The 16,648-nt window shown below is 38.6% G+C and overlaps 1 protein-coding gene and 1 long non-coding RNA gene across 2 annotated transcripts; one reads left to right on the top strand and one right to left on the bottom strand.

The window, feature by feature from the left end:
* Nucleotides 1–1,562: 1,562 nt before the first annotated feature.
* On the bottom strand, nt 1,563–6,349 carry LOC113334707. The gene is made up of 10 exons (XM_026580898.1): nt 6,285–6,349; nt 5,240–5,305; nt 4,635–5,065; nt 4,495–4,539; nt 3,608–4,397; nt 3,180–3,527; nt 3,010–3,106; nt 2,428–2,921; nt 2,236–2,326; nt 1,563–1,859 (listed from the first exon to the last, which is right to left on the bottom strand). The coding sequence occupies exons 1-10, from the start codon at nt 6,347–6,349 to the stop codon at nt 1,563–1,565; spliced, it is 2,724 nt and encodes a 907-aa protein (XP_026436683.1).
* Nucleotides 6,350–11,203: 4,854 nt separating this feature from the next.
* LOC113335044 lies at nt 11,204–15,112 on the top strand. Its single transcript, XR_003353144.1, has 7 exons — nt 11,204–12,191; nt 12,280–12,381; nt 12,524–12,628; nt 12,747–12,881; nt 13,672–13,837; nt 13,936–14,152; nt 14,797–15,112. It is a non-coding gene; the product is annotated as an uncharacterized LOC113335044 (long non-coding RNA).
* The last annotated feature ends 1,536 nt before the right edge of the window (nt 15,113–16,648 follow it).

Genomic DNA, 16,648 nt, shown 5'->3' with positions numbered 1-16,648 from the left:
TCATCTATGTCATCTATAGTTGGTGGCCCAGGCGTTCAACGAGGGAAGCATCTGGAGACAAAGATTCCCAGCATTATATTCATCATAAGGCCTAATTCTCCTATGCATATCAATTAGGGATTGCGAAGGATTTCGAAAAGGACTAATTACTGCCCTGTAGTCATTGCTTTCTTGGTTTTGAAAGTCTGGGCTATTGGAATTCCTGCCTTCTGTAGAATCTAAACTCTCTTCCGCAGTCCTGTCATTGCCACTGTCATGCAGCTCGCCGTCCTCAATCTGCTTATCTATTGCGAGATCAAGATTCTCTTGACTGATACTTGAATTGTAATTGTTGCCGTCGTCGTCAGATATCTCACCTACTACTTTGCCAACCCTTTCTTGCAATTCCATCAATCCCTCATAACTCATGTCACCTATCTCAGCGTTCAACGAGGGAAGCATCCGGAGATAAAAGATTCCCAGCATTATATTCACGATATTGCCTAACTGTATTATCAATTAGGGATTGCGCATGATTGCCAACAGGACTAATTATTTCCCTGTAGTCATTCCTTTCTTGGTTCTGAAGGTCATGGCTATTGGAATTCCTGGAATCTAAACTCTCTTCCGCAGTCTCGTCATTATCACTGTCATGAAGCTCGCCGTCCTCAATCTGCCTATCCATTGCGGGATCAAGATTCTCTTGACTGATACTTGAATTGTAATCGTCGTCTTCGTCTATTGCAGATATCTCACCAATCCAACGGCGTCGATTTGACTGGTTTGCGTTCGGTTCTGTTTGCCGACGATGATCCCATGGATTTAAATCATGTGACGTAAGATTACAACAACAACATCTATCCATACTGGTTTTCAAGCTTCTTCTTCACACTCACGATGAGATTTATCTTTCTTTTTCTTCTTAATTATATTAAGTTGTCAACTCTGTATTGTGTTACTTCCTATGTATATGTATATGTATAATCCAAATTAAATAGGTTGATTGCAGAGCCAAATGTTTCCGGTTTGGGTCAGAATTGTATTATATTGGGCAGTTTCCTAGTTAGGACTGTTAGAAGTTCATTCAAGGGTCATTTACACATATGTCCCAGTTTCTTAAGTTGTTTATAAAATAATCCCGTTTTTTTCAAAACTTACAAATTAATCCCGTTACAAAGATTTCCATCCAGTTACAAGTTAACTGGTGTTAACTGACATGTGGCAGATTTAGGATGACCTGAGATGCCCAATATACCTTTCAGTTAAACTTGTTTCCTCATTTCTTCAGGAGGATCTCATCGACAAACTTTGTCTTCTTCACCTGTTAAAATCCAGATAGAAAAACCATAAAATCGTAAAAATAGAGCAAGGCAAGCTAACGACACTAACACTACCATTTATTGATAACATTGAATCAAATATCCAATACTCAAAACATCCAAAAACAATATCTATGGAAGATAGCTAATATCCAAACAAAGTAAAAGCTAATCTAAAACATAACCAAATAAACAGAGCAAATGCATGAAGTTTTATAGGTCTCACTTGAAAGAAAACAAAAGACATCCTAGCCAAAACTAGTTTCAAGTAAATCTTCTTGGCTTCTTCGTTGCAGGCATAGAACCACCAGCACTTCCAGCTTGTGATGATGATTGGGATTGAAATGCCAGTCCGCCTTCTTCAGATGTAGACCCATTTCTCTTTGTATTAGAGCCAATTGCACCACCAGGACAAGTTGTCTTGTTGTGACCAGGCAGCTTGCATTTGCTGCAGCACCTGACTTTCTTCTCGGATAGGGTCTCATTATAGGCCTTCCTTCTGTTCTTCCTAGGCCGGCCCGGTTTCCTAATGAGCAATGGAGGAACAATAATTGTTCTTGGCTGTATAAGAGAATAACAAAGGAAGTTAATATTGCATAATACTAAAAATGATTACTTAGCCGCCGCAAAAATTAAACATCCTAAATATCTACACTATATATGTTACTGCAGGGTCTGGAATCCGGCTTCCAAACACTAAAATCCATTAAGTAGCTAGGTACAGGGTTCATACAAGAACTGAGAAGAATTGAGTTCAGATATTTCACAGAGTACTTTGAATTCATGTATCACAATTGTACTTTTAAGTAGATACACACGGATATTTAAGGTAAACCTAATAATGTAATGTAAAAGGTTGTCTAAGTTCATAGTGCAAACATAAATCAGATCCAATTAAGGACAAGTAAACATGAATAGTTGAGAGTTAGGAAAAAACCTCATCCCAGTCCTCAGGCCCTTCCAATGGCACCATATCAGGGGAATAGGTGGTCCTGTAGTTATCCACTGAGTAGTATCTGACACAATACCTATAAAAATGCACACAAGAAAAACAAACAGGTTTAACATTTCAGATATTGGTAATAAAGAAATAATCATAGATAAAATTACATGTGTTCTGCACACTTACTCAACCCAATTGGGCCTGATTTGCTGCAGAGCACAGACTGCGTGTTGACAGGGGAAACCCCTCAGCTGCCATTGCATGCAGCTGCAAGTATGTTTCTCAAGGTCAACAGTGAATATTGTATTATGTATGCTTGTGACTTCATAAAGCTTGCCAGCAACCGCTCCTTCTACCTTATATTCCCCTGTTTTCTTAAACATCTTCTTCAATAATTTTTTGGCAGTAGGAACCAAATACCCAGAATCCCATCCAACACAAGCATTTCTTCTCTTGTAAAACAGCCCCATCACTAGCTGTCCATACATCAAAACTAGCTTGCAGACAGGTTTCTCCCTAATGTTGGTTATCATGTTATTGAAACTTTCAGAAAAGTTGTTACTCAAGTGTTCACAAGCGCTCTTGTGGTCAAAAAAGGCCCTGCACCAGCTTTTAGGATCCTCGCCCATCAAATACTGACAAGCACTAACATTCTCTGACATCATACTATCCATGTGTGCCTACAGTTGAAACATATTTAGTGTTACAAGAATTTTACTTTCTAAGAATAAAAAATGTCACTCATTTCATTTACGGACTAAAACAAACCTGAAAGTGTTTAGGCTTATAAGCTCTAGCAGCATTCCAAAATAGTGTGTGTACTTTAGATCCCTTGTAGTGCATTTTGAAGTTTGCATACATGTGCCTGCCATGAATATAGAACATACTTTATGTATTTTGTAACAATAAAATGATCAGGTTGGAGGTTAGTTTGTAACCTGAAGCAGAACCTATGTGGTGAAGTAGGGAACAACTTTTGGACAGCGTCTCTCAAACCCTTCTGTCTATCAGATATGAAGTTGATTGGCTCAACGGGATGATCAGCCAATCTATGCTTGAGATTATTCAAGAACAAGAACCAGTTCTCCGCACACTCGTTTCTACAAACCATGATACCCAAAGGAACCAATCCATTCTGCCCATCAAGAGCAGTGGCAGATAGTAGACAACCACCATACTTTCCCTTCAGGTGACAACCATCCAGCCCAACCACATTTCTACAACCATTTATAAAACCCCTCATTGGGGCATCAAAAGATATAGTCACAGATTCAAATCGATTGTCTCTGCACGAAGAAACAAGGAAAGTTTTAAAACTAGAACTCAAACTAATCAATTTTACGAACAATTAAAGAAATAATATTACCTTCCGTAAGTGAAAGTAGCAATTGATCCGGGATTAGTCCTTTTGATCATTTCACACAGACTTGGTATGAGTCTAAAACTCTCATCAAAGCTCCCGTTTATCCTCTCCAACACATTGTTTCTAGCCTTCCATGCAACGTGATACGGGATCAAGGTGTTGTGGCTTGTCCAAAACTCGGCAGCAATCTCAGAAGGTTTAGGTACATTCTTTCCATGTGACTCCCTTAGCTTGTTAATCACATGTTGAGCTACAAATTCTGGATTTGCACATGAATTCCTCCCATAAGGATCCCCAATACAAGTGTGGTGCAAGTGGAAATCTCTTATGCTCCAAGTCGCCTCACCAGGGATCCTCCTTGCAGATATATACCACGGACATAGAATGGGCTCTCCAAAGCCTTTACACACAGCCTTGATTCTAATATTATCACTCTTACTAAACCTGCATTCTGTCTTAGTAGATACACAGTATTTTCTGAGATGTCTCTTAAAAGCGGTCTTGTCTGGAAATTCCATCCCCTCATCAATTCTGTCATCAACTACAACTTGTATTTCATTTTCTGGTTCAGGGAATAACTCATTATCCACTGAATCAGCAGCAACAAGGAAATCTTCAAAATCACTGTCATCAAACCAATGTTGCCCATTATCAACCACTCTAACTTCATGATTAGGTAATGGCCTACCAACCATTTCAGGACCATAATGATCTTCCAATCCATTAGCAATTTCCTTCCCTTTACCCTTTTCAATCTCAAAATCAATCAGTGGTTCCTTAACTTCTTTGAAAACTTCAAGTCATGACAATCAACAAGGAAAAAGTAATTAACACATCGGGTATCATTATATCATTGTAAAAACCAATTTTAAAAGAGAAACCAACACTACCTTCAACTTCATCATCCGTCTCCAACAACTGGTCATAATGATCATCTACATGTTCAGAGGCATATACAAATACACATTAATATCAAATTGTAAACATAACATAATCGATGAATTCTAAAATTTCAAAATATGAACATTACCTTCATCGTCTTCCTCACTATCCTTACCAGCACTGCTTTTCATACTAAAATTGTGTAAAAACTCCTTCCAATCAGCATCATCTTCACCCTCACTGTATATGAGTGGTTGGCTCCATGGTTGGTCTTCCGGGTGACAATCATCTGCATTAAGATTCTGAAGGTGCAACACTGATTCCTTAGTCGCATTGACAGCTTCTTCAACAACATCTACTTTATCCGCGGCTGATTTCCAGAATTCAGTACCTAGTGAATCATCATCTAGATTCACAATTCCCTGACTGCTAGCCTGTGTCGGCTCCTCAACATGGTTCTCAAAATCCAGAACCATCTTAGTTAAACTAACACCAACCGTCCTCTTAGCTTTTTCAATCAGCCTTGGGCTTTTCCTGGGAGATAAAGTTGCCGTTGGACCTTTATGAGGTGTTGAATCCCTGTTACATAATAGAAGATTATTATCACTAAAATATATTCATCATATGCTACAAAAAAAAACCTAGTTTATGGCATGGTTTACCACAACAAAATATGATCCCTTACACAATAGGGGCTAACTATCAACTAATAGAGAAAACATCATCTTTCACTAGCATAATAAGACAAATCACCTGTCATTTTCTTTGTCCTGTCTCCAAGTATTTGCAACCATATGTCCAGAATTAGGTCTCATGTAACTGCAAGAGAACAAAAATAATAAGTCACTAGTATTCAAAATAAGTTATAACAGATTTGCACTAGAAAATTCACACACAAAATGCCAAAGAACTCTCATAAACGGATACATACATGATCAGTAGACTTTCTCAAATCTCTATGTGCATCAGCCAATTATTTCAAGACACGCAACAAAAAGAAAAGATTCGATTCAGGAACTCATTAATCAAGTGACAGATATCCCTTCCTCTATAAGCATACGAATCTCGGAATATAACTTCTCAATCAAAATCATTTCTTTGAACCTTTCCGAAAAAAGACGATTCTTTAAAGAGTATTTTGGACCAAACTACTAAACCAACAGTACACATACAACAAACAGGATATGCACATGGCACTCATAGAAGTGTAACCAGAATTCTCTTATATCAATGTAAGATTTCAACTCTTATGACTCTTATATACAAACATAATTGACTGTATGAAATTGAATTTTTTTTTTCTATGAAAAACCAATTCATTAAACGACAACCCTTGCAAGATGATCATCTTATCTGTATACATGCTTTTTTGGAGAATGGAAAAATGAGGGTTATCACACCATTTACAAAAGAAGTAGATAATTTTTTTTTATCAAGCACAGCTTCTAGACATGATCACATTTCTGCATCCTCTGAATTTTAGTTTTAATTCAAAATCTCATACTAAGCCACAGAGGCATATTATCCATACAAAACCACCAAAGTACCATTAATAGACCAATTCAGTAACAAAATTCATGTAATGTTCATCAACAGAACACTTATCATTCCATAAACTACTGTAAAGATCTAATTGTGATTATCCCTAAATCGAAACCCTAATTTTGAAGTCGATTTGAAAAGCCTTAAATTGAAAAAATTGAAAACCCTAATTTGAACCAGTAAGAAATCCCTAAATCGAAAACCAAAAATTCATAATAACAAAGATGAAAAGCATAGTTAGCTAATGAAAATATACCTTTTAGTATATGCAGCAGAGTTCTTGTTCAGTAACTCTTCATCAAACATTATCTCCTTCCCCATTTCTTCAAAATACAGAAATCACTCGCCTAAAATTACTTAGGTTTTCTCAATAAACTTCACTCTTATCAACTGGTTTACGGATAGAAACAAACTTAGACCTTGATTCTTTATATACCGATAGAGTAACAAAATTCTGAGAAAAACCCTAACTAATTTCTGGTGTGAAATATCTTGATAAGGATACATTAGATGCAGTTGTTTGGGATATATCCTAAATTCATGCACGTAATCTTCCCAAACCATATCTTTCTCACCACTCTCCCTCCATCTTCTCTAACAACGAAATCTACATCTGATACTAACCTATTCGATGGAGTTGAAACGAAGAAGAAAGGATATATGCGTCTTTTCCCATTACAAGATATTAACACTTGGACTAACACCTGGACTTTCAATTGACAGCTCAACTAGGTCCCACTTATCAAACAATTTTGGTTGTTTACTTTAAACGGCAGGATAGTTTTAATAGTGTAGAAAAAAACGGCGCAAGAATGTGTATCGGCCCATATCTTTGGGATAGAAATGACTAATTCCCTTCATTCAATTAGGAAATAGGAATGTGTAAGCTTATTTCAAGAAATAACTAAAGTCACCTACAATCTAATACTGGAAGTCAGGAAGTCAGATTTTGTGCACACTCACGAAATAAGCCAATCATATAAATTTGTCATAACCAATCGTTATCTTACCAATAAACTAATGTAGAGACTATCAAAATGTCCTAATATTAATATAAATCAGTGAGTTTGGTCATGTCTAGCTGGTCCTTTCTTAAAAAAATATATCACTGTTTGGTCCAAAAAAAATTTGTTTGGTCCTCGGATAAATGTTGCCCAGTGGATGACGTCATTAATCTCGTCATCATTTTTGAAAGAAATATCCATTTTCTGTTTTTTATCTCTCCGTAAATATAAAAAACAACTAAAAACTTTATCTCTTGCCTCCCTAGGTTGAGGCCTAGGGGTTCTATTTGAGCCCTATAAATTTACTCTCTCAACTTTTTAATGGATATGGAGTGTGAATAGTTAAAAAAACCAAGATAGCCTCAAACTAATACTAATACCAATCCATATAAATACGAATCCGTTATTATTTTCTGTAAAAACCATAAAAAAAAATATATATATATATTCTCATCTAATCTTTCCAAATTTCATAAATCATAATCAGTTTTTTTTCTTCTTTATTCAAGTTTCAGCGGCATGCCTCCGGCGAACAGATTCTGGCGATTGAAAACCAGATTCTTTCTCCGGAATCACCATGTCTCCTTTGAGATTTACTTTCGTTTTTAATATTTTTTTGTTTTTCTTTCCACGGTTTCCAAACTTGGTCCCTGTTTTTCGTCTTATTTCCTTTCCTTTCCTTTGGTTTTTGTTTTTTGTTTTTAGGGTTCGTGTTCTTCTTTTAGGGTTTGCTTTTCGATGAGATGTCTAACTCTGTTTTCTTCACGACTGCAACCCCTTCTTCACAGGAGCCCTTCAGTTCTTCGTCCTCTACAGATTTAGCTACAACAAATGTCGGGTTTTGTCATCGCCCCTTCAAGAACCTTCATGGATGTCGGAATGGAGTTAACGACCGAGCTATGCTAAGGGATCTTTGGTGAAACATTTGCATGACATGCATTTGTTCTGTGATGAAAACAGAACTATCTGCAGGGAGTTGATTGCAAATAATCTGAGTATCTATGATGCGTGGGAGAAATCTCTTTCTTGTTTACGTATGTGGTTGTGCTATAGATGTATGCAAATGCATACTTGGAGAATTCTGTGCAAGGGTCGAGAGGGAGTTGCGCATTGAGATATCATCACTGGACCTCTCAATGGTGCAGGTGCTGATTTCTTAATCCATGGTTTAGTTAAACCAAGTGAAGACAGAGATGGTTTCTTAGCTACAAGTGCTTCAGGCTGTGATTCTACAGAGGTTTGTTGTACCCCTTCTTCTGCAGTTTGCAAGGGAGATGATGGTGTTGTTGTAGGAATTATTTCAACTGATTTATTCAATGTTGTGCTCCAACGACAATCCATTACTATTACCTGTATACCTCATCAGTGCAGGCTCTTGCATTCTCTAAAGCGCTGAAGGTTTGTCTCGACATGATCATTGTTAGCCCAGGTAATCTTTCGGCTTGTTTAAAGCTTGTCCTTCTTTCTATCTGTACTCTAACATTATTCAATCCGAGAAGTGCCCCTGAGGAAAAATCTTGTCACAGAAACCGACTACAAATCGCTGCTATCAATCAAGCACTTTCGGTTTGGAAAGAGCCCAATGGGTGCTTTGTCCTGGTGAACAAACTGCTACATCAACCTATTTGTTTGAGGACTAAGAAGACAGATTCGAAGAAGCATGGAGTGGCTAATATAGTGGCCTGTCAAAAGAAGATAAGTTGCGGACATTTTGCTGCTGAAATCCGTATCCTATATTCATCTGGTGTGGGTCCTTGTAATGAAGATACATACAATGATCTGCAAGCTAATCACCCACCATCGCCTCCTCCAGTTGTTCCCGTCGATGCTGTTATGGTAGACCCATTCGTTGTGGATTCTCGGACAGTTTTGAGAGCTATCAAGAGCTTCCCAAAAGGCACATCGTGTGGCCGTGATGGTTTACGTGCGCAACACTTAGTTGATGTGATGAGTGGGGCTGCAGCAGCAATTGCGTACGATTTACTCACTTCGATTACTGGGGTTGTCAATCTTTGGTTGGTCATAAAATGACCTGAGAGTTTACATGAGTTCATTTCTAGTGGGCCCTTGACTCGGTTGCTTAAACCTGAGGGTGGTATAAGGCCAATTGTAGTTGGTACGGTTTGGTGAAGACTGGTTTCGAAATTGGATGCCTCCTCTGTTGCCAAAGAGATGACTTCTTATCTAGGTGACTACCAATTTAGGGTTGGTATACCGGCTGGGAGGGGGGGAGAGTATCTTGCATGCTGTTAATCGCCTACTAGAGATGAAAGGTCAATCGAACAAAATGTCAATGTTGCTCATTGACTATTCTAATGCCTTCAACATGGTGAGAAGATCTCAGCTCATCAAGGAAGTTCGTCTTCATTGCCCAGGTATTTCTCATTGGGTAGAATTTTGCTACTTGCAACCTGTTAAGCTCTATTACGACCAATATATTTTGTCTTCTGCACTTGGAGTTCAGCAGGGGGACCCTCTCGATCCCTTGCTGTTTGCATTGACACTTCACCCCTTAGTGAAGATTATTGCTTCTCGATGCAATCTCGATTTACAAGCCTGATACCTTGATGATGGTACAATTATTGGTGACACACTGGAGGTAGCCAAGGCTTTGAGCATAATCGAAACTGAAGGACCAAATAGGGGTGTACATCTCAATATAAAGAAAACGGAAGTATTTTGGCCTTCCATTGATCCTAGAAGCACAGCTGATGGTGTTTTCCCCTCAGATATTGGTAGACCTGCCAATGGTGTTAAACTTTTGGCTGAACCGATGAGTTTGGATTTGAACTTTATTAGTGATATGATGCTGAAAAGGGTGAACAAGATTGTTCAACTTATGGATGCAATCAAAAAACTCAAGGACCCTCAAAGTGAGATGCTTCTACTTCGCAATTGCACTGGTGTGTCTAGATTATATTTTGCAATACGAACTACCAATCAAATATGGTGGACTTGGCATTTACACCATGGCCGACACTAGTACCTACTGTTATCTCGCTTCTCAAAGTCAGACAACTTCGGTGCAAAAGGCGATCCTTGGTGATTTATTCTCAACAAACACAGTTCCTTATTATCAGCTGGCTCTCCAGAACTTTATCCAGGTGTTTGTGGGTGAAAACTGTTTCTGTTGGTTCTGGTAAATTCAGGTGTGTGGATGAGAAACAAATCTAGACCCTAAACAATGCATTGCACGGGAGTACTTTTGATTCGAGAGATCAATCTGTACAATCCTGGCTTAAACCAAGAAATGGTCGTTCCAGGGTTGCTTCGGTCACAAAGTGAAGGAGAAGGGTTGGTCTTAGGGAGGGAAGCGAAGAGAGTGTTGAGATCATAATCGTTAATTCTGAAGGTGTGGCCTGTTTTATGACTTGTATCAGAAAGTGGATCTGGCTTGCAGAATGAAAAGCTATCATTTGGTGATTTCTGGATACTATGTTGTTGCCGACCAAAACTTGTTATCTGGTGGAAATAAGTGAAACCTATTTATACAAGTCGTAATATAACGTACCCTGGTCTCGTAGGAAGTGGAAACGATTGAGTGGTGGAAGAGTGGAGTAACGTGTAACGTCAGAATTTATGCTTCCATGATGAAGGAAGTGGATCCATTTACACCATTAATTGTTTCCATTACTAACCGCCCTGCTTCATGACACTTTCTTGTAACGGGCGTATTGCACGCCACACGATGTAAACCGCCAGACCAATACCCTGATGAGTATCCCCAAGTTTGTGACATGTTTGATGTCTCGAGTGTTTTTGCGGAAAACATGTAGCACTTTGATACGTGTGGCAAGTCAAAATCAAGAGACTTGTCGCAGGAAAATAGCATGTGATGCTATTAGGCTTGTCTTGGCTGGTCGCCTAAAAGTTTCCACACACTACACCAGATCCAGGATTTTGCAACATGTGGTTTTTGGAGTGTGCAACGTATATACACGTTGCAGACGTTAATCCGTTGCACAGATTTTCTTATACGTTGCACTAAATACAGATTATCAAAACGAAACAAGGAAAAAAGATGCGCTTGTAATTTATTTAAATGACGAGGGGTTAAAAGTCTATACGACCTTATTATTCTCCATTTCTTTTCTGTTTTCTTATTTTCCTATCTCTCTCCTATATCGAGTTTTCTCCTTCGTTTTTTTCTTCTTCTCTTCCAACACCAAATTGAGATTTGCGGAATCAAACCCGAAAATTCGAAGCCAAAATCCATCTATCCTAAACCCTCATCTCACAAATCAAAACCCATCTTTCATAAATCAAATCCAGTCATTGATAATCCCAATTTCGTTTCAAACCTTAGATTCATTTGGAAACCAAAATCCATCTATCCTAAATCCTCATCTCACAAATCGAAATCCATCTTTCATAAATTAAACCCAGTCATTGATAATCCCAATTTCGTTTCGACCCTAGATTCCGTATGTGATTTCTCCGTCAGAAACCCTAATAAACTATTTTCTCAATTTTTATGAATTTGAGCTTTGAGTTTCGCTAGCTACTGTATATCTTCACATCTGTTTTTATTGATTTTATAGGGTTTATTTTTTTTCAGTATTTATTACGGAATTTATAAGTAGACAGAATCATTTAGGTTTAAGATTTATAGGTTTCTTTTTCGTTTGGGTGCTGTTTTGGTTTCTCTTCGGAGAATCCGAGCGAAGATCTATAATTCGGGGTGTTTGTATTGGGTTGATATGGTTTTTGGGTTTCTATTGTTGTTCCGTGAAGTTATTGAATCATATATTCAGTTTAGTGTTGACCACTTTAGAAGATTCATTAGGACTTGTGCAATCCTGAGAAGGTGGTATCCTGTTAATTTCAAGTTTATTTCTACTTTTTCATGTATATGAAAACATAATCATTCCTTTTATGGCTTTCCCTTTATGGATTGCAGGTGGAGTTATGAAGGAACAAACTTTGTACACTCTTTACTTAGTTGTACCCACTTGTGTCACAGCTACTGAAGCTTAGGAGAAGATCAAATGAGATATGGTTTATGGTGATGATGATGATAACTCTGAGGTGGCTAGCTCAAAGGTTTTGTTGTGGACAATGATGCTGGATCTTGTTTATGCATGGACGGGCAGCTAAAAGGCGTACCTCATACTCATGTTGTTGCATTTCTAGGCCATTGTAGGTCGCAGATGGAATAAGTATAAATCCAACTGTAACTTCTCTGTGTGAGTTTGAATAACTTCTCTGTGTGAGTTTGAAGTTAATGATTTGTTTGTCAATATATAGGTATTGCAGTGCATCACAACATCCTATGGCATTCAGAAGTTCAGGACCATATATGAAGGAATTAATATGCCTTCACTTAGACAGAAAATATTCGACATGAGAGTAAATGAACCTATTAATTTGTATTTTATGTTGGCTTTAATTCAAAGAATAGTTTGTTAATTACTTTGTCTTCATAACTGAAACATTTGGGGAAACATTTGTAATTTATTGATTTGGTAGTGTTAATTAATGTTGATGGCAGGAAGAAGTACTAGCAGATCTTTAGGTTTTATAGCTAAAGCCGGTGAAAGCTTCGTTAAACTCAACAACTTTGGTAGATAATGATTAATGGGATTGAGATGATCAGGTAGTAGTTCTGTTTTTGATACTTTATATTTATTATAGTGTTACCTTCTTTATGTAGATGTAGAATTTCTCGGGTTTGTTATATTAGTACGGGTGTAATATTTTTACTATTTTTATAGTGCAAGTTCTTATGGGATTCCCTCAATTGACCGTGACATAACATGATGGGTCTGAAGAATCTGTCATGAAACGTACTACTCTAAAATCTAACACTAACATGCCCGTGGCTGCTTGAGAGGCCTCTATTTATACAGGTAATTTCTTGGCTCTGCATATTAAGTTTTTCTTATCTTCAGATGATTCGTGAAGTATGTAAACTTCTTTACCTGATCACTGGAAGTGTGCCATAAGTACTACTTAGAATTTACTCATAGTTCTATTGGGATATATTTTCCCCCAGTCACTAGAGAATTCTATCACAGCTAGATGGTTCTTACTCTTGGGTATTCTATCTTGAAAGAAGTTGGGTATCTCTGTTGAGGAAAGACTAGTTTGATTGTTGCAAGGGTTTTGACATTGCATATATACCTGAACTACTTCCACCTGGGTCTTAAATATTGTGGATTGTGGGTATAACTGAAATTCCTTAATTCCTGAACACCAACGTTCCTGTAGTTACCTGTTTTGATACATAATATATACTGGCACACACTTACTAGAGATCTAGCTGCGGAAAATATGGGTAGAGGAAAGACAGAGTTAATTTTTAGAGGACACAACTGATAGACTAGCAACATACTCCAATAGAAAGCCAAGGATTCTTAATAAAGCTAGAGAACTCACCATTCTTTGTGGTGCTCGAGTTTGTCTCATTATGTATTATAATACTGCAGACTTGCTGAATATGTCGTTTCTTCTACTGTGTATGTTCATTCATTCACATACTACTCACTTTTTTTGCATTAGAATTGTCAAGGAAACACATGTGTAAGGAGCAGCAACACGAAATAGGAGTAGTAACATGGAATTTCTATGTCAACTGTGATGTTCAATGCCTTACTCCTTCCATACCAGTCTTTATTAATAGAACTTCTGGTATTGCAGGATCATTTTATTTTAATTGTCTCCGAATTTTTGTTTAAACTTGGAAGTACGCACAAGAGCAAGCTGCAGTTACAGCATCCTCTAGAAATGGTTGTGCACTCTATCAATAACTTGTGCCACTGCTGAGTCTTTCAAAACATCGCAGACAGCATTTCTTAAAGATCAGGTTTGGCTAAAGATACAGATGAAGATTCTATATGAATTGGTGATTGTTTCAAAGATTATAAGTTGTGGTTTTGATTTATAATTTGTAAATGCGTATAGCAGGTCAGCTCCTTTTTTATGGAGAAACTTCTTAAGATTGTACGTTGATATTACTCAATACTTTAAGATGAATAAATCACAGAATGGCGGGAGAAAATCTCATGAATTACCTCATGTCGCTGGCTGCATCTCACATACAGGAGATGCTGCATTAGAGTTCATTAAGCGTGGTTGTGCTGTTTGTGCACTTGACAGTGGTGTTCAACATAATGTTCTGGTAATCCTTTTCTCATTTTTCTGTTTCCTTGGATCTTCGCTTGTAGTATTATACTTGTTGATTGGATCAAAATTGATAAAGCAATATTACTTGACTCCTATCTTTCTCACGGGTGCTGAGAAGGAATCTCTTAAAATTTGTCTGTGTGAGGAGTTTGATCCAGCGGCAGAGTTTCGAAACCCCTGTTTGTGGTTCACTACCAAATGTGATTTGCAGGTAAACTAAGAGTAGATCCTAATCCTACTCATTGATACTTTGACGAATATGGTTGTCCTTATCGTAGGGACATAGAATTAAGGTTTCAGCTGGTTGTCAAGACATGATTCAGTTGGGTCACCGTCACCTTCAATGTGTGAAAGAACCCCCAGCCATGGTTATCTGTTTTGAATTGAATTAAAAACCAGGTAGAAACGTTATGATCTACTACACGCTCTGTGTCCTGGATGAATCGCCATGATCTTTGCTTTATATTAAAAACCAAGTAAAAACATAAAACATTTGGACATAGTACTGACACGCTGTGTCCGGGATAATTTGTCATGGTTTTTACTTCTTGTTCACTTTAATTATATGTAGGAATTTTAAAGGTGTTTTTATTTTGAGCTACTGCAATAACTACAGAAAATTGGATTTATGCCACTCAGCTTTATTTGCGGATGAGCGGCGATGTGCTGTACTACACCACCGTTTTGGAAGCTCTACAACTGTGAAGGATGGAGAATGCACTCATAACACACGTTGGGTTTATGGTTATTGCATATTCTTCTTATTTGGATCTGTACTTTATCTTTTGGACAGTTCTTGGATTGATTGAAAAAAGAAGTAAACTTCTGAAGTGTGATCTTGAGTAAGTTTGAACTTGTATCTACAATGGTATATGTGGTATATGAAAGTGCAGAACTCGGCCGGAATTATCGTCAGAATTTATTTTTTTCACCTTAATTTTGCAACGTATATAGTGTAGCCGTTTGTAGACGTTTATATTTTTTTCACCGGAATTATCGTCAGAATTTATTTTTTTCACCTTAAAATAGTGTAGCCGTTGCACAAATTTAAGAATCCGTTGCTCAATTGTAAAATAAAACGTTGCTAAAAAGTATGAGCAACGATTATAGATGTTGCAAAAATTAATTTTCCCAACGGATTCTGGCGTTGCATAGAAATTTGATACGCCATGTTACCAACGGATATAGACGTTGGTTAAATTAATTGCAACGCGTATATCCGTCCCAAATCAGTTGTTTTGGTGTAGTGACAAGCCTGTCAGTTCGGTGGAAAACTTGGATGGCTGAGATTGCGTCTCATGAGGAAGGGTAGCCGTTGATTATTGCTACCTTCTGTTGGCGCCTGATAATGGCACAGTGGCGCCTTTGGTGCATGCCAGTGGCATTGCGGCATGGCTGGCATAGCTTGTGCATGCCAGTGGCACGGTGGTGCAAGTGACGCCTTGCGTAGCCGTGGCCACTAGACTTAGGTGGCTGGTCGCCTAAAAGTTGCCACAAGTCTGTCAGTTCGGTGGAAAACTTGGATAGTTGAGATTGCATCTCATGAGTAAGGGTAGCCGTTGATTATGGCTACCTTCTGTTGGCGCCTGATAATGGCACAGTGGCGCCTTTGGTGCATTTCAGTGGCATTGCGGCATGGATGGCATAGCTCGTGCATGCCAGTGGCACGGTGGAATGATTGGCATAGTTTGTGCATGCCAGCGGCATGATTATGCAAGTGGCGCCTGGCGTAGCCGTGGCCACTAAATTTTTGGCACATTGGTGTTAGACTCAAACGTGGTGTGGAACCATCAGTTTCAATGGTCACAATGATCCTAATGTTCTATGGAACATTGTTTGGCGCAACAACTTTGCCTAAGTTAGGGTTTGGCATGCCGAAACCCTAATTAGCACATATGGCATGCAACATGCGGTAGGTGGCCGTGGCATGGATTTTTATACAAACGATGCCAGAGTCATGCCGGAGGAGCCATAGGCAGGCCACCATGTAGGAACGACCATAGAAAAAAGTATTTCCACGATTGGCCATGGTGTGGCACCTTTTTTAGGGTTCTCTAAGTCTGTGCAGCTTGTGGCATGTTGCGGGCCCGAGGTGGCATATTTTTTGCACCACAATTTTAGAAATTAGGGTTTCATCCACCGCCACTAGAGCATGGCCGCGCCTACGGTTTAGGCTAGCCAAATTGAAGTCCGTTGTGAAGCTGGTCACGCACGCAGAGTAGTTTGGCAGGTTTGGCATGTTGTCGTGGTAAGTGGCGCGTTTGGCATGCGCACTTGGCATGCATGTTTGGCGTGTGCGATTGGCATGCTTTTTGGCGTGCTTGGCATGTCGTTTGCTTGGCATAATCGTTTTGGCATGTTTAGCATGCCGTTATTATGTTGGCGTGGTTTTGGGAAGGTGTGGCAGGTTTAGAGTAACCTGATTGGTCAATGGAAGTAGGGGGCCGGCCAAGCACGGGTGTGGCTACCCTTTTGGTGCATGTGGTAGGTT

The sequence above is a fragment of the Papaver somniferum genome, unplaced genomic scaffold (assembly GCF_003573695.1).
Source record: "Papaver somniferum cultivar HN1 unplaced genomic scaffold, ASM357369v1 unplaced-scaffold_137, whole genome shotgun sequence".
Lineage (NCBI taxonomy): Eukaryota > Viridiplantae > Streptophyta > Magnoliopsida > Ranunculales > Papaveraceae > Papaver > Papaver somniferum.
This window is presented reverse-complemented; position numbering and strand designations above follow the sequence as displayed.